The sequence below is a fragment of the Dicentrarchus labrax genome, unplaced genomic scaffold (assembly GCF_905237075.1).
Source record: "Dicentrarchus labrax unplaced genomic scaffold, dlabrax2021, whole genome shotgun sequence".
In the NCBI taxonomy this organism is placed as follows: Eukaryota; Metazoa; Chordata; class Actinopteri; family Moronidae; genus Dicentrarchus; species Dicentrarchus labrax.
In genome coordinates, this window is record NW_026136703.1 from 17,220,415 (window position 1) to 17,238,920 (window position 18,506).

An 18,506-nucleotide genomic window follows, 5' to 3' on the forward strand; every position below is an offset into this window, starting at 1 on the left:
TGTTCTGTGCTTGCGTGAGCTCTCGCTGTGGCTTTCACGCTAGCTACTGAAATCCAGGTCATATAACACACATTGTCCACAACTCATCACTAACGTAACCTGTGTGTGTGTGTGTGTGTGTGTGTGTGTGTGTGTGTGTGTGTGTGTGTGTGTGTGTGTGTTTTACTCTTGTGTAGCCTTCTGTCTACGTTTATATATTTTCCCATGTGTAATGTGTGGGTGTAAAGGTGTCCAATGTAAATATACATTGGGACATCACAATTACTCTATATGTAAGGAGGAGCCTGATGCTAAATCCGCGCCAGTATCCATGGCAACGAGACCAGGAAGATCTCCGTCAGGCACAAAATTGCCTAAAGATGTCTGGTTATATATGCAAGGATGGAAATTAGGGCTGCGCAATATGTTAAAACATCATATCAAGATTTTTTTTACAGATACTGAGATTAATGACTAGTTTGGGAATGCTAATTTTTCATCACAAATTTAATTTTTAATGAAAAAACTATTAAAATGTATGACAATCATGGGGTCTGTACCAAAGAAACATGTTTTCTTAAATCTGGAGAACGGGATTTGTAGATCTCTGCAGAATTACAGTACTTCATCATGATCAAACATTTTACATTAATCAAATAAAATGCAGCCCTGGTGGAAATATAAAGCTTCATCTAGGGTTGTAACTAATGTTTGAATGTGTGAATGTTTGACATGTTTGTTTTAAAAAGCTAATTTGTTGGCAATGTATCATCTATAGGACATTTTATGAGCCAGTAGGATCTCTGTTTTATCCTATGGTCTACTTCTAGATTTTATGTTATTATTAGTATATTAATTCATTATATGAAATGAATACCATCTATTTGTTCTATATTTATCTATAAATTTCTTTGCTGACCCAGTTTTACCACAGGTTCATTAAAGTTTCATCTAATGGTGTTCTCTATGCAGTAGACTTAAAAGGGAAAGGTAAAACCTTAGATCATGGATGATGTATTTGTGCATCATCAGAGGTTTCACCAATCCAGTGAGATTGGTTTTAGCTCTTGTTTTATCTTCCAACCCTCATTTATGGTCATTAATTTCAGGTAGTGAATAATGATGAACAATGATGTGAATACAAACAGATAAAATGAGTTTCCTGCATAGGATGTTCGGGCAGGAACATGATGAGAAATTGAAAGGAGTAGAAATGCAGACCCAGAGGAAGAATTCCCGAATCCTCTTTTACATTGACAGGAGAAAGTTGAGGTGGTTCAGCCATCTGTTAAGAACACTTCCTGGAGGCCTCCTTTTAGAGGTATGGGCATATTCAACTAGGTGAAGACCTCAAAACAGACCCAGAGGAAGAATTACCTAACCCTTCTTGTATTGCCTGACCAATAAATCAGCCAATTTTTTGCAGTAAAGATGATTTTAAGTTAGAAACAGTGCTTTTTGATTGTGAGACTTGACAGGCTTTCTATCCCATTAAAAAAGCAACAGACATCTAACCTTTCTGAAATGACAACGGCAGAGGCTGACATTGTGCACTTTGCAATGTAGGAAAGGCGCTGACATCTTTTTATACTAAACAGGGGTTAACACATGGGTGGTTGTGTAGCATGCAATGAATGAGACTACTGTAGATGGTAGCTGTCTACTCTAGCATAAAATCACTGTTGTAACATTCAAAAAATTTAAAGATCTGTCAGCATGTAGCCTATGACCAATGACACTCCAAAGATCAACAGTAAACTTAAAGTAATGGTTTTGTACCTAGGCTACATGATGTGGCACAAGTGAGCAGCAAGCTAGAACAATGCCTGTTTCATAGTAAGAGTAAAAATGATTATGAATGATGTAAAGGCTTGCACATATACCCGTGGTAGTTGTGAGTTGTGCTGATTTGACATGAAGGCTTGTAGTTTTGCAGCCACAGCATTTGTAACCCAGAATTGGTAATGTGGTGAACTGGGTCAGGATCTGTAGATTACAGAACCAGAGTGACATCGCAGCATGGAGGAGAATATGAAAATGGAAAGTAGAGTGTTAAATCTTGCATGCTTCCTGTTCTCTTAACCACCATGGCACGATTGTTGGCATTTGTTCTTTTTTGTTATCAACTAAAATGCTTCAGGAGTTTCACCAGGCTCTGTAGACACTTGAATCAAAAATGCATTCATGACCAAGATCAGGAGAACCAGAGATAGAACAACAGGGAGTGATGTGGAGCCTGGAACTGTTTGCATGGGTCAGATCCTGTTGTAACAGGGTGAAGCCCCTCATCCTACTGCTTCTCTATCAAATATTCACCACCTCCTGCAAAGCTAACATTTAAACACCAACAGCTAGCAGAGAGAGGGAGGGCAGAGAGAGGCAGGGAGAGCTGGATGGGGGTTGGGCAGTTTAAGGACATTCATAATCCAGAGCAAAGAGAATGCCTGCTCCTATAACCAATCCTCTATTTTGGGAAGTGCCTGTCTGTCCCTGCTGTGTCCTCGAACAAGAACAGCGGAGCAGCTACATCAAAAGACGATGCTTTTAGAGCAGCATTTGGCCATTTTATATCTCTAAGGCCCTGAATCATGAATTCATTGTACATGTGAGACAGAGAAAGTAGATGTGGATGTTCTTTGGGGGTATAAAGGGAGGATTGAGACTCTTGAATTCAGGCTAAAGAACCAAGTCTATTATTAGCTCCATGTAACTGCTGCCAACTGGAGCGCATGTGTGTGTTTGTGTGTGTGCCAAACACATCAGCCATCAGAAAAACAGTAAATCCAAAGAGCAACGTGTGCATGTCCTTGCTCTGATACAGATTAGATCAGCACACGCACACTCATAATGAGATTTAAACAGTCAATTCCATTATTTTGGCAGGGGGTGTGGTGTTAAAGGCTTGGGGCAGGGGCCACCGCCTGGCTTTGCCATTTAGAACAACCACAGGCAACGCTGTCCTGACATCTAACATCCTGAAACAAGCATGTACATTTGTGCTCCCATAATGTTCTCCATCTATTCTAGCTCTCCTCTGGAGGCTGAATGTGTGTCAGAGATGAATTTTGCATATGTATGAGGAAGAAGAGGAGGAGGAAGGAACTGGGACGGCAAAGTGGAGCATCATGACCAGGAGTTGCTATTGATCCACACAGGAGAGGATGAACCTGCACAGCTGCTTCACCTTCACTCTGACCTTTAATCTGAAAGCTAATGCTTGATGAGTCCTGAGGACACATTGCAAGCAACAACTGCTTCTTTCGCTCAGCATCTAAACATTGACACTGTTTGCTGCTGTCTCCTGTGCACTAATTAAATGTGTTTTCAGTCTGTACAGTGTTTTCTCCCATTTATACAGTGTGCTAAATAAACATTCACAACTTCACATAAATATTAGATATTTTTTCCAGATCATCACACTGTACCACTGAGTTGCCGTCGTGGCCTGAACCATAAACAGCAACGTCCACAGTTTGAATTTAGCTGGGGACCTTTTAGGCTGCCCCCTGAAGGTTAGATTATTCAAATCATCCATCAAAAAGACTCAAGCCAACTCCAAATAGGACCACAAGCACAGCAGGCTGTAAAAGTCAGAGTATCAGAATTACCAAACTACAAAACTAACAAGATGGAAACAGAGAGAGCAGCACAACTTTGGTGCTCTCAGCTCCAGTGCCAAATATTAGCAAAGTCTAAGTTTGAACCAGTCACTGGTACAACCTTCTCAACTGTTCAGTGTGGCTGACAGAAGACACAACCTTTTAAATACTGTATTAACATACTGTTAATATGTATAAAACAGCCCCAACACATTTTTAGAAACTGTGTAATTGAAGCAAAAACCAGGTTTGTCCTTATCTAGACACGTATTATGTCTGCTTCCCTGTATGCTCCTTCAAATCTTAGCAGTAGGACAAATATTCAGCAATAACTACTAAAAATGAGCCTGTTGTCCTTCAGTGAACGTGAAGAGAAGCCACTACACCAATCTGTGTGTCTTTATCAATAAATAAACCTGATTAATCAATCAACCCAATAAACAAATTATACTTTGATAACATCCACATACAAACCAATCCATCATGTCATATTACCAGGTCTCTTGGGTCTGAACGCAAATGAGGCAATACAGGCAAACATGATCAGAAGAGACAAAGATTAGCAGTGTGTGTGTGTGTGTGTGTGTGTGTGTGTGTGTTTACGTTTCTTACCTCTCCATAGTCGGTTGTAATGATAAGGGTTCCATCTCCACAGGAGTTGACTGTGCCAGGAACCAGCTGCTCCTTCTCTTTGACCCAAACACGGGCCCCCTGGATCACAGACACAAACAGAGACTGAAGTTAAGCAGTGCAACCAGTACGAGGGGGAAAAAAGAGTATTGGTTACATAAAGTGATAAACAACTGGTGACTAGAGTGGAGGTCTTCTAGAGTCTGTGATGCTCTTATTTAGAAAGGTATATATGTTTGGCTTACACAGGAAGTAATTTTGAGCTAATAGTCAGTTGTTTACAGCGGAGCTCTGTGATAAAAGACTGTGAGAAGTTAGCTCTACAAGTGTATTACAGTGAATCACTAATGCACAACAGCCAACAGTATCTTTGGACAAACGGGCAAGCACACACAACTTGACCATGATGATTTCTGTAACTTTCAGAAACCGATAATCCAACATTCACGCCCACTTCACACCGTGATTGGCCAAATCGTCCTCTCAATTTCCTCTCTCTAGCTCTCTTTTTTCATTCTTGACACAACTATTTTGCCACTTTTCATGTGAATGACCAAATGGAACCAATGCCTTTAAGGAGAGAAATCCTCCTATTACAACAATATCACATCTCCCCCCCACCCTATCATGACTTCTGGCCTTGTCTTCCATTGTGGCCATTTAACACTTTTGATTTCCAGCGTGGTTGTACAACACGTCTTATGAACTAGTTCTTTTCTAGCACAACCCGACAGTCCTTTAGGTTCATTTCTACAACATGTAACACCGTCTGTATGCACGATGAGTGTGCATGGGTGCACACAGATGTCACAGATGTGTTTAATGAGAGACGAAGACTTTAACATCTGGACTGGCAACAATGCTTGACATCTGTGTGCGTGTTTGTGCCTGTATGTGTGTGTGTGTGTGTGTGTGTGTGTGTGTGTGTGTGTGTGTGTGTGTGTGTGTGTGTGTGTGTGTGTGTGTGTGTGTGTGTGTGTGTGTGCGCGCGCGTGTGGTTGACTCAGGGTCAGAGGAAGTGTGCTCTTTCCACATAGACAAAGCCCTCTTTCACACAGTAACTGACCTCTGACCCCCAACCCTTAAAAAGGGGCACAGCATAACAGTGGATGGAGAGAGGAGAGGACAGAAAAGGAAAGAAGAGAAGAGGAAGAAGAGGAGGCAGTCAACAGGGCTACTGAATTACTGTAAAAACAGGAAATGGACGACATGCCCTCCCCTAAACTTGTAGAATTTAGTGTATTGCACCAATAGTGAATTACAATAGCATGAGGTCAGGATGTCAACGATGTCACAATGAACAAAATCATCCAATAATTCACAGCTGTAATCGATCAAGTTAAAGATAAAGAGTAATCTTGAATAGATTTCAGCTTCTAAATTATAGGATTTGGTGATTTTCTGTGTTCTATATCAAGGCGAATATTTTGGGGTGTTGGTCTGACAAAACTAGACATTTGAAGACATCACCTTGAGGAAGGGTATGATTTCACATGATATAATTTTTCATGATTTTCTAACATTGTCCAAACAATTAATGAATAAAACGATAACGAAAACAACTGCAGCCTTAAAACGTAATCACTATCTGTTACATTCTGGCGATGTTTATAGTAAAGTCTCAGCTTGTGATTCTTGATTTTTTAAATCTGAGCAGTGGTGTACTGGTGATGCATTGAAAGAGATCTTGTTGTATAAAGAAAGTTTGCAGACATAATTATTTAAGCCCTGAAAAGACTCTGTGGGACACCAGATGTGTGCAACAGAAGAGGGGTGGAAATGAATTGTTTTAGCAACAGATGGTCCCAAACCCCCAAGCACTCCCTGACAACTTTTATTTCTTTCATTTTCCTTTTTTTTTTTGTGTCTTTCTTGCGCTCTGTATCATTCTGACACACACACACACATACACTGATGATAATAGAAAACCAGTCGTGCCCCAGGCTGTGCAGTTAACCAGGCAGAAATCATTCACACACACATACAGTAGACTACATATACACACTGTTGGGTAGCTCAAGGTGAGGCTTAGGGGAAGAATGTCTGAATGCTTTTGGATACAGTATTTAACACTGCTGGCTTCTGCTAAATATAAAATGTAGTCCAGCATTTGCATCAGTGGCAATGGCAGAAATTAAGATAAACACTCAAAATGCACATCATAGTGTTGTTCTATCCTAATGAGGACATTTAATTGACTGCATTCAAACCTTTTATTTTGAGTTCCACATGACTTAACATGCCTGAATGTTGATTCCATAGGATGAATCTTACTGACTTTTCCATAAGCACTACCATGTCAACTGTCAACTACAAGATGGCTTGCCATGAAATGTGATACATAAATGTATATCTCACTCTGGATGAACTGTAGTAACTTTGGTGATTGCTGACTTTTCGTCATCATTAGATCAATATCAAATGTTGTCCAATACTTTGGTTTATGACCAAATACCAAAACTAATGGCATTCCCATCCGTCTTATCTGAACTTTGTGTTTCGTGCTAATTCCCAATGTTGGCGTGTTAACACTCTACACTAAGATGATAAACTTAACATGCAAACATACAGCCTCCTGGAGCCTGTACACTCTGTAACACATAAACAAATTAGTGCATATCTGTATTGTGATGGTGTTTGTGTTTTCAATATTTTATAGACAAACTGGCCTCATTGAGGATATTAAAGTCACTGCATGTTACATCGAATGCTAATTCACTCTAATCTTTGCGTGAACAAGCCTCATGCATCTAGAATCACTCTGACAACTGAAAAATTCAAGAGCCTCCGCTGCGCTCTCTGTTGTTCTCTCCACAGCAACTCTCTATATATAGCCCCTTCATCGCTCCTCTAGATCCCCTCTCCCTCTCTCTGCAGTCAGTCAGCCTGTCTCGTCCCTAAATCCAGCTCAGATTCAAGCACACAGAGCCATTGTAACAATGGTGGTGCCGGGACTTGATCTGGTGACCATCCTGGCCTGAGGCTCTATGCTCATAGTTCAACAGCATTTCACTACATCCTGTTTTAACTGATAAAATGACCTCTGACCCCACTTAAAACTCTAATACTGGACCTTGAGCACCAGTCTTGAAGCACATAAATACATTATTTTTCTTTCTCCTTTTGCTCTCCATAAACCAGATTATAATGCATATTTTAGCTGTCTGCCTCACTCTCTATCTGTCTCTTCTTTAAGTAAATTGGTCTCCAGTCCCAGATCGATGTACTTTGCCTGAGCCATGTGCTATCTCTGGGGGAAATGCAGCAAAGGGGAGACAGAGGGTTATAAATGACCTGCCAGCATTACAACCTACACCCACCAACACCCTTGTATTCCTGCTCCTACTCCTCCACCTCCTCTTCATGTCCTCCCATCCCCCTGTCTATTACTGGCCCAGACGTACAGGAATGGCCATGCATGACAACAAACTCTGGTGCTTTCTGTGCGCTGAAGGCCACATGTATGAAAAAACAGGTTTTTGCACAGATGCTTCCACACATCTCTAACGTTTCTCACAATTCTGCTCTGTGAAATTCAAACCGAACCGCAGTCAAACTCTGGCCTCCAGCTTCGTCCATCACCTTTTCGTCATGCTCCATTAAACCTCAACCAACCTCAATCGTCACTTTACCCTCAAATATGACCCCTAACCTCATATCTCCGACCAGGCTTTCGAACCAAAGAGTTGAAAGAGTACCAAGGCATGCTGCCCGAGGAATGCAATTTGATTCATCTCTTTCTGTTAAAGTTAAATAATATAAAAATAAATGGTAGTGTCCTTTCAACAATGTCAAGTATAAGCTATATTTTAGATGATTGATAGTTGTTTTCATTAATCTATTCTGTACCTGTACCTGAACACACCACTTGTTCAGCCTGGCAGCTACCCTGAAACCATCAAATAGTTTACTTATTTTTTGTCTTCTTCTTCTTTTGTTTGATTTTCTGGCAACACAATGTCTGTTGGCTCTCAAATAATATTCCTGATAGTCCCAACAAAGACCCTGTTCGTAGTACCTCAAAGAAGCATGACTTTTACAAAGCAATAAAGACAAGGACATATTCAGTGTGAAGGAAGCAATTCCAATCCCAGTAATTTGACTTTCAGAATATATTTACCGAACGCCTGAAAGGTAGCTTTAGTCTTTAGCTTTGGGTGGGTTAAAACATGCAAAACCTCTAATATAGTCCTATATATACAGTATAATCCATAGGATCAAATCATGTGGTTCAATAATATATTTCTCTTTCCTCCATGTATCAAGGCCTCTACGCAGGGGGGAGGTTGGCAGGGTTGATTATACAAGGAAGAAAAATGGGAGAACTATTAAGAAAATCCTGACCATCTAATAATCTTTCATTACCGAGCACACAAAAGAGAGCATCCCCTGAGCATTTGGCCCAGATTCCTGAACAGCTGTATGTATGTGTGTGTGCGTGTGTCTGATAAATGCCTTGTTTCTGCTCAGGCGATCACATGGACTGCCATGCCATTCTGACGCCCAGGAGACCCTCTCTGAAGAGTGACCTCAGATGAGAGACGTTAATGCCCCGACAAACAACGACCACTGACCCAAACATAGGACGAATGTATGCTGGCATACTTTTTACTTCAAACTGCACATTCGGCAGTCACTCAAATTAGTATCTTGTTACATAAAAACACACAAAAACACACAGTAAATGCACAACGCAGTCACTCTGAGTCAGGACGTGATTAACACTATCTCAGAAATTAACATAACAAAACACATTTGTTCGCATAATAGGTTCATGGGCACAGTGTGTGCAGGTAGACAGGCAAGCAATCATTTCATTCAGGCCAAGTGAGATGATTGGCTCGCTCACTACAAAGACATAAATGAATGACAGCCACAGAAAAAGGGAAAAGGGAGTGACTCACAGGAACAGAAGCATATCTGACAACCATGTACTGACAGGAGGACAGAGGAGAGGAGACGGACATGACAGAGAAACAGGGGTAAAGAGGGACAATGGTGATGATAGTAGAGAATACACAATAAGTAGAAAACGGGAGCAAAGGTTAAAAGTAGAGGAGGCTAAGGGAAGACACAGAATGACAGACAGATGAATAAGTGATGAGAGAAACAGCTGACCAGTCAGCAGCTAATGGAAGAATACTAAAGACGAGCATGGAGGTGGGAGGACACAGTGGGATCTCTGGAGACTAAATGTCAGGGGTGCATTTAGAAGTGACTTTGAATGTGTGTGTGTGTGTGTTTGTCTGTCTCTCTGTCTAGCTGCCTCAGCAAACTCATTAACTACAGTTACTTCTCCCACAGTGATAAAACAGCACCTGATACACAACCAAGACTCACAAAACACAACGAGCCATCAATAATTCAACATGACAATATCTTCAGTCCAGCCCCGCGGCCTTTCTGACATTATCTCCTTTCCTCGATGTGTTTTGGTACTTTGTGACACCTAAACCTTACCTTGTTTTTTAACATTTTAAAACAAAATAGCCATCAATCCCTTCAGGCTCCACCAAGCTGGTTTGTAAGAACCTCAATTCTCCACCTGCAATATCTCGGATGTGGGTGTGGTTAAGTGCTTATGTGAGTTAACTGAGCGAGGAGGGGAGGGTCCTCTGGCCAATATGGTTCTTGTCAGTCGTGGGTGGAGAGCTAGCTTCTGTAATTGGTGTTATTTAAGTGGTGCCTTTAAGTGGTGTTTCACAAGATAGGTCCAACTGAGCACATGAGTACATCTTTCGCTGTCAATTACCTAGAGAGTGTTCTCGAAACATAGAGCACATTACATTTTGTTTCTTTACATGAGCACATGATCCTACAAAGCAGTTTACTAGGGTGCTAAATGCTACATTCTCACAATATTAATCTTATCCTCATTCACTCTCATGTTCTCTGGGACTTCATAGATGTACAAAATTCACATTTCCATCTTTTTGGAATGTCCTCATTGTGGGACAAATAAAGGAATATCTAGTCTAATAAAGGAATATCAAATTTTTCACTACAGTAAAATTGTTGTTGTCATAACTTCACCATTTGTGTGTGTGTTAAAGGGACTCGCCACTTTTGCCGGGTTGTTTTCTCACATTGCTGTGATAAAGCTCTCTGATCCCACTCCTCTAGTGCAGCCAAGCTTGTGTCAGGGACCTAAACTGTGTCAGTAATATTCCATTAAAGGTGATAATACAATCAGGACAGCGGGGCTTTCAGCAGATTAAGGCGGCTGGAAGGAGAACAACAACATGTGTCTATATGCGTGTGTGTGTGTGGGTGTGTGGGTGTGTGCGTGGGTGTCACCTGTCCTATCTGAGTCACATCTGTCAGTGAAAGAGATTACAGTTGAAATTCAACACTGTAGGTATAAAGAAACATCTGGTGACAAAAAGAAACATGCACAAAGTCATGAATGAAATGTTTCAATTCATTATATTTCCCTTTCTGTTAGAAGTAAGTAACCACATTAAGAAGAGATCATCATATCCTCAAGCATATAATTAGATTTTAATCAAAGGTCTTACAGTTTGGCTAACTATGATTTTGAGGAATATTTTATTTTGAAATTGTCATCTCTTGTCTCTTTGTTATTGCTCTATTTAGGAACAGCACACGTTCCACTTAACCAAGAAAAATCTACTCTTATATGCTTATATAGTATTAGATATTCTTGCATACCATCAATCTATATTCTAGGATTTTGTGATTAAAATCTGTGACAAGTCTACAGAAGACCTCTACTTCTCCTAGTGGCTTTTTTTCCCTGAAACATCTCACTGTAAGACTGTCAGACTTCATTATAGCGTCATTTGAAACTTCAGCACACCATACATTGCCCCGTTATTTACGGAAAAGGTCAAAAAGTTTTCCTTTTAGCAGCAGGTTGCATCATCAAATGTATTTTTGCCACAGAATACAACAGGTAATAGGTAAAAATGTAACGTAGGTATGTATGTATGTTTCCATATAATGCTATGAGACCAAAATACAACACTGCTGAGGCCACAAATGGACCTAATTAACTAACCATTGTTCAGTAGGAAATATCATATTATATTATTATATTATAAGAAAACACTGTCCAAACAAGAACAGACATCCAGTGCTAAATGGAAATGGTAAGTGAATATCTTTGGGCTTTAAAAACATCAACATGGACTCTTTTCTGACATTTTACAGAGAAATTGCTTAAACAATAAAATAATCAGCGGTTTAAGTGAAAATTGAAATAATTATCCCTAACTGTTACATAATTTAACAGAATTAAATGTTTTTATTTTTACCACGTTTAAACATACTCTAAAATGGCTCCGTTGCAAAGCCATCGAAACAGCCAAAATGTTCTCTTCTTTCTATCCTTGTGAGAACATTCAACCAATGTTATACACCCACCCACACACACACACACACACACAGATGCCATAAGGTCAAAGCTCTCTCATACAGAACTACTGTAGATACAGAAGTGCCACAAGTTTTAAGTGTATCAGTGCATCGTGTTCCCTGTTTGGCTGCTTTACTGTTATTCTGGAATATCTGCGGCTTTAGACAGATAACCTTTTAACCTGTCCTGAATTCCAAAACAAACACATGAATGATTTATCCAAAGTACACCAGATCAGAGTATACTGCTAAATTACAAACAGGGATAAAGGCAGCAGAGAGAAGCAGCTGTTAATGTTATTTTGTGTGTGTGTTTTGTGTGTATGTGTGTGCGAGTGTGTGTTTGTACAGTGCAAATCCTCTTTGAGAGGCAGTTTTGAGCAGGCTGCTAATTATCACATTCTCTCTCATCTTGGATTAAACTACAGTCACACACCCCCACCCCCACCGACACCCTGGCAACAAGACTCCACAGCAACAGTGTGGAAACAGGGCACCATGGAAACAGCCTCTCTCCTCTAAGCATTGGTGCATGCTGGGAGATGGTGTTCAGGTGGAGCGGATTGTGGGATATGGTGTGCTGTATTATTCACTAACTATTTTATTTTTTTATTTGTATGTATGAATTTATTAGGGATTGTTTTTACAAAGGGGAAATGTGTGATTTGTTTGTGCTTTATACATAAAATATACGTTTCACTGTATTAAGGTGGATGTTTTTAGAGGTAGTTTGTAAAAGTGAAGCAATATGGAAAACACCATTAATATTCAAGCATGGGGATGCAGATTTATGATATTATGAATCTCTTACCAATCCAGGTTTAATCATATTACAATTTTCAATAAATAACTTGTCTGAAACCCTGGAAATTAATAAGAGAATCAGAGCTGAAACAATCAATCTATTGAACAAGAAAATTAATTATCAATTTATCATTTAAGCACCTATTCTAACAAAAATGTATTGGTTCTAGATTTTACATTTTCATGATGGTCCACTTTTGTGTTTTATATTGTTGTAAACTGAATATGTTTGGGTTTTGGACTGTTGGTTGGACAAAACAAGACATTTCGCAATCAACAATCAAAATAATTATTAGTTGAATTCATATATATAAAACCATTAGTTTAACCAATCAAACAACCCACAGTCTAATGCAAAAGTCTGGTCAAAATACTACTTTAAATGCAATGTACTAAAGAAGAAATACTCATCATTAGATTTATTGTTATCAAACAAATTTTTAGATATATATTCTGTCCTATTGACCAGTTACTTCACAGCCCTTTAAGAGAAGAGTAGGATTCTTGGAGATGCTGTTTTATTCAAACACTGTAAAATAGCCTTAATGCAGTTTGACTGAAGCGGAGCTGTAGTCTCACACCTACACATGCAGAACAAGCAGGAAAGTGAGGCAGGAAATAATAGGAGGAGAGGGGAAGGAGAGGAAAGGCAGAGCTGGAAAAATGCCAGAAGGAGGAGAGAGAGACTGGCAGAGCAGCACCGAAAGTGGTTGGTTGACTGAGATGGAGAAGCACCAAGTGAGTGGCCGCAGGGAGCAAAGAGAGCATCAGAGGGAAGGGAAAAGAGAAGAGAGAGAGGGAGAGAGAAGCAAAGCTGATGCAGCTCCTGAGCAGAACAAATGCGTTTGGAGCTGCTGAATATAGGTCACACATCTCCAGTGACTGTTCCCTTTCCTCCACTGAACCAGCTTTCTGCAGTATGCACTTCATTCAAAATCCTGCATGATTTGGACCACAATCTATGGACACTAAATTTAGCTTTTGAGGTCGAAATGCATTGCACAAAAGACTGAATGCAGCAATTAGGAGACACCTGCCATAGATCAAGTTCAAGCATGGAAGCTGCTTAGAGATTACTTAGTTTGTTTCCATGAATGTTTCACAGTTATGTGAAATATGCAAGCCACCATATAGAACGCATTAATATTTTACTGCAGCGCAAGTTCTTTGCATGAAAAATCAACCTTGGTGTGAGAAAGCTTTCATTGCCCTATAACTATTCTCAGCAGTGGCCACTCAACATATTGCAGAGTAATAAATAATTATTTACAGCCTGTTCAGTTATACAGACTGAGGTAAACAACAGAGCAAAGAAGAGAAAGACAGAAAAGAGGAGAGGACTGTTGACCGGTCAAAGACAGGACAGAAAGTGAGGCTATAAACAGACATATGATACAGCGACAGTGACAGCAGGTTTTGAGATAATGTGTCAGAAGCTGGTCTTTTCACATTCACACGTGTCTGTCTCCCGGTTATCGGTTCATGCTGGCTGTGCACCTGTAATCCAGTCCAGATCTATCACACAGACACCAACACAAACACAAAATGTCACCCCTGAGACCAAATGTCATCCATCTTACTCAGACCCATACAGAAATTCAGGTGCTGAGGGCGTCTTGATGCACAGCTGCTATACGAGACACACAGTAAGGCTACACTGCCTGTTTTTTTGGCACTATTATACGTGTACGTCTTGGTGAGTCAAACACCAAAAGTTGCACCTCCGCGAACAATTAAGTTCTATGCCTTCTGTTCTGTTGAGAAAAATATCTCACCTCAAGGTCCATGAAATAGTAGCTGCTCTGGAGCTTTTGATCATTACACTTGATCTTCATCAGCAGATTGACCATTTGCCCAGTTGTCATTTAATTAGATGTTTAAATTGAGTTTTGTTGACGTAAGTGTTTGAGTGAAGATTTATGCATCACTAAATTAAAACCAGTTGCACCACGCACACTAGTTTTTATGTAGACATTAGTTAAATATTCCAGTACTTTCGTTAAGCCAACTGACCCGATTGACAAAGCTAACGTTAGCACGGTCGACATACCTGAAATGATCTTTCTGCCAATTATATTTTAAAAATATGAGCAATGACATCAGCTAGGTTAGCATAATTAAATATGTCTTGTGCTAAACTGCATGAAACATCATCCATCATATATTATATTTACAAAGAATCTATCATCAAATTTAATATATCATTTGCCACCCCAAAAAACTTTTTGGAAATGATGCTAGCTTGAGATAAGTGACTGCACACTTCCTGTTTACATAACTGACTTACACATTGATAGAGTCTTTAATTAAGACATTAAAGGTGCAAGTTTTAGGGTGTAGGATTTTTTTCACAGATTATCTTACTACTGTCGGGATATAGTGAAAGTAAAGAAAGTAAATATGACAAAAAGTGAAGTTACCTACAGCAGCTTTAAATAGTTACCTTTGATCAGCAACAAGAGATCCCCCAAACTCAGTATTGCAATGTGCTTACTTACAATGTAGTACAGGAAGACTTACTTATTCTGGATTGTTCAGGAAATCTATGCCAAGATCACATTTTAACACAACTTTTCCAAAATATTTTAATGTCCTTTATGTTTCTCATAGGACAATAATAGCCTCTAACTTCTCAAATGTATGTTGTTTTTCAGCCATCCTAACCAGAAGGAGATAGATTTTTGCTTGTATTTAGAGCACACGATGTCACTACAACTACCATATTCCACTACTAACCAATCCAGTTTGAATATGAGGGGATTATACAGCAGTCTACTGCCACCTGACATTTCATGCTTGGCTGGTCGGCCAGCTATCATGTTTTCTGCCTGGGTTGAGAGACAGCCAGAGAGAGAGGTCAGCTGTTCACTCTTTCTGGTTTAAGGGATAAATATACTGTAAGTGGAGGAACGCATGGCTATAAGATTGAGTGATGGAGCGATGAAGATAGCAGAGGAATGAAACTAAGTGGATGTTGGACAGACACCTCCCGAGAGCACTGATTATTCAGCAGGCCCCATTGCATGAAGTCATGTTTCTGGGTATCAGATATGCAGCTTATGCAGGACTGCAGGCCTGAACATCATAACTCAATAAGTCACTCCATTTTCAGGTCTCATATAGGCTTTCAGAGTTTGTACTGTGTGCGGCTGCAGGCTGGGTGATGTGGTGGTCTGTTAATCAATTCTATGATCAATATACTACAGACAGACTGATGGGAAAGGGTTGTTACACTTAGCTGTTGCTGTAGGATCATCCAAACAGTTGCATGCAGTCATTTACCCTTTTTATTGTTCATTCCATATATTATTGCCAGGATTCAATGGATCACACTTCCGTGTTCCCTTGGACACCAGTGCTCACCACGGCCCTGGTACCCACACATATACCCACACAAACCACTCACACACACTAATAAATGGCATGACATCATTGCCAATGTGAGAGGCATTTAAACCCATATCAGATTAACTTAAGAGGGGGGAGGATAAGTAGCTTGGAGAGGACGGATATTGGCATCAAAGTCCGCTACAAGACGGCATTTCATGAGAGCATGTGTGTGGACCAAAACACAAATGAAATTAAGGGAGGGGAAAGAGGTAAGAGGCTTGCATCTTCTGAGGGGGGGTGTGACAGTCCACAAGGAAGACCCTAAATGGATGGAAGAATGGAAACATATGAGAGGTAGACTGAAGGGAAAGCTCGGACACCACTGTGGATCTGAGTGGAAAAAACATCAGGCTTGGTTTAACAAGCAAGAGAATGGTTTGTGAAATAAATCCCAGGATGCTGGAGGTGAAAGCATGTGATGAGTTCTTACCCAGCAGGCAGTGGGAGTATGAGCAGTAGGTTGAATTAATAACCACTGATTTACCTAATATTCAATTAGATGCCAGTTGTTAACCATTTGTCTCCCTCCTGTCTTACCTACTGCATCCACACACACACACACACACACACACACACACACACACACCCCTCATCCTTCTCCTCTTCCTCTCTTCCACTTGCCAGATAGCCATCCTCCTCCTCCTCCTTCTCCTCCTATACCTCCTTCACCCCCTCCTCAGGTACCCGCAGCCGACCCATACCCACCCATGGATCTCTTCTCCATCACATTTACAGCGCACTAAAAAAACCATAAAACAGCAGCATGGTGTGGGAGGGCAGTTGCTGTAGGCCAATACGGTCTACCCTCCGTTAACAGATTGGCTTTAATCCGAGAGCCAGCCTTATGGAGGATGCAAAAGCCCGTGTCAGCTCTCGTTTGGCCAATTTATCTGCGGCTCTGCTGTGAATTAATTCGCAAAGCCGGCAGCCAGGCCCTGATGCTCTGCAGTGATAATAAAATAAACGGGGTGTTTATTTTAAATCGATAGGCTATAGACATGCAGTTAAGGCACAGGCCTATTCCTGGCGGGGTTCGTTGGGAACGGTGAAGAATGGTTCCAGTCGATAGAAGCAAAAGCAACACCTGCCGTAACCAAACCCGACGCGAATCACAAGACAAATCCGTAAAAGCATCTTGCAGCACACCGGTCGTGCATCGGTGCAAATGCAGGCTCTGTCACACCGGGAACGCTTAATCTGTCATTAATGTTTAGCTCGATACAGAGTGACACACATTCTCCATGGCTTACCTCTGTGAAAAACGCCTCCATCCTCCCTACTCCTCCCAGACGACGCGCGCCCGGCCCCGCAGAGCGCAGACACCGGCTCCGGTCTCGGGTGCGCAAATCTCGCCAACGGAAGGATGAGCGTGTTTGTCAAGATCGGGGAAAGGTAGCGGTGCCTCCGTGCTGGTGTTTCCCATTCACCGAGCGCTTATCTTCATCCCCGAAATGGCTCAATTGCTCTCTCTCTCTCTCTCTCTCTCTCTCTCTCTCTCTCTCTCTCTCACACACACACACACACACACATACAGACACACACACCTCAGCAGCGTCCGGGCTTTATGCGCAAAAAAAGCCACATGAGAAAAATCCAAGGAGGCTGATGGAACATTAACAATGTCCACGCAAGGGATCCGTCGGAGGAGCGCTAATTGAAGAGCCCAGGTGTAACAGGCCTGCCTCGTTATAGTGTTACAGTGTATGTGTGTATGTGTGTATATGTGTGTTTGGATGTGTGCGTGTATGTGTGTGAGGCTGTGAGTCCGGGGGCAGAATGAGCTTGACGCTGCCCACCGTACACACCGACGGGGCGGTGCAGACACAGCCTCCTCCAATACGAAACACACACACACACATTCAGCTCTCACACACACACACACACACACACACACACACACACACACACACACACACACACACACACAGGGCAGATGTAGGGTGCTGTAGGTTTGAAGTTTTGTTGCTGTGGTCAACACTGGACCAACATCTGGATTTTCTCCTCTCCAATCAGAAAAAGGGAGCCAGTTTTTGTGTTGTCTAGGCCACCATAGGGGGGGAAGAAGTTGCTTTTGCTGGTGACTACCAGAACAGATGAAAGAGCCTCCGTCCCACTTGGCCCAATTACAGGTGTTGATCCCAAAATGAACCAGATTGTCCAACAGCAGCACCAGCATGTTGGATTTCAAAAAGGGAGGCACTTCAGCCAGTCCTCTGGCCTCATATGTCTGATCCAAAATCAAAAGCTCAGTGCCAATGTAATGTAACTTAAAAAGTTGTAACTAATGCATTTATAATAATAAGTTATTGGTTTATTTGTGAGTTTAACAAATTATTAACATTTACAGCTGCAGACTTGCATTACCATAAGACTCCTTATATAACCTTACATAACTATAACTTATATTTATGCCCATAGACTTGAGCTTAATTACCCTTTATTAAAACTTCAGATTTGATTATTTATTACCCTTAATGCCTCAAATTTGTATTGCTTGTAACTGATCTATAAAACATTTGTGAACCATTCATTGACAATTAAGTCATTTGTTGCAACATATAAACCTTTTATAAAGTGTGACTTTCCCTATGTGCCTACTTTTGTATTTATATTAAACAGTAGAAACTATTGTTGACGGAAGAAATAATGAATTTTGACAAGTTGGCTTGAGCAACACTAAGGAAGAAATCCCCCTATTACTGGATGAAATTATGTCTAAATTAGCCA

At 40.8% G+C, this 18,506-nt stretch overlaps 1 protein-coding gene across 1 annotated transcript in view; it reads right to left on the reverse strand.

Annotated features, from left to right (window-relative positions):
• The window catches only part of myo10l1 (myosin X, like 1), a 47,909-nt gene extending 30,345 nt beyond the window's left edge, over positions 1–17,564 (reverse strand). The window contains 2 exon segments of the mRNA XM_051388653.1: positions 4,191–4,289; positions 17,030–17,564. Coding sequence (XP_051244613.1) covers positions 4,191–4,289; positions 17,030–17,050 — 120 coding nt within the window. The 5' untranslated portion in view covers positions 17,051–17,564.
• Between the last annotated feature and the right edge of the window lie 942 nt (positions 17,565–18,506).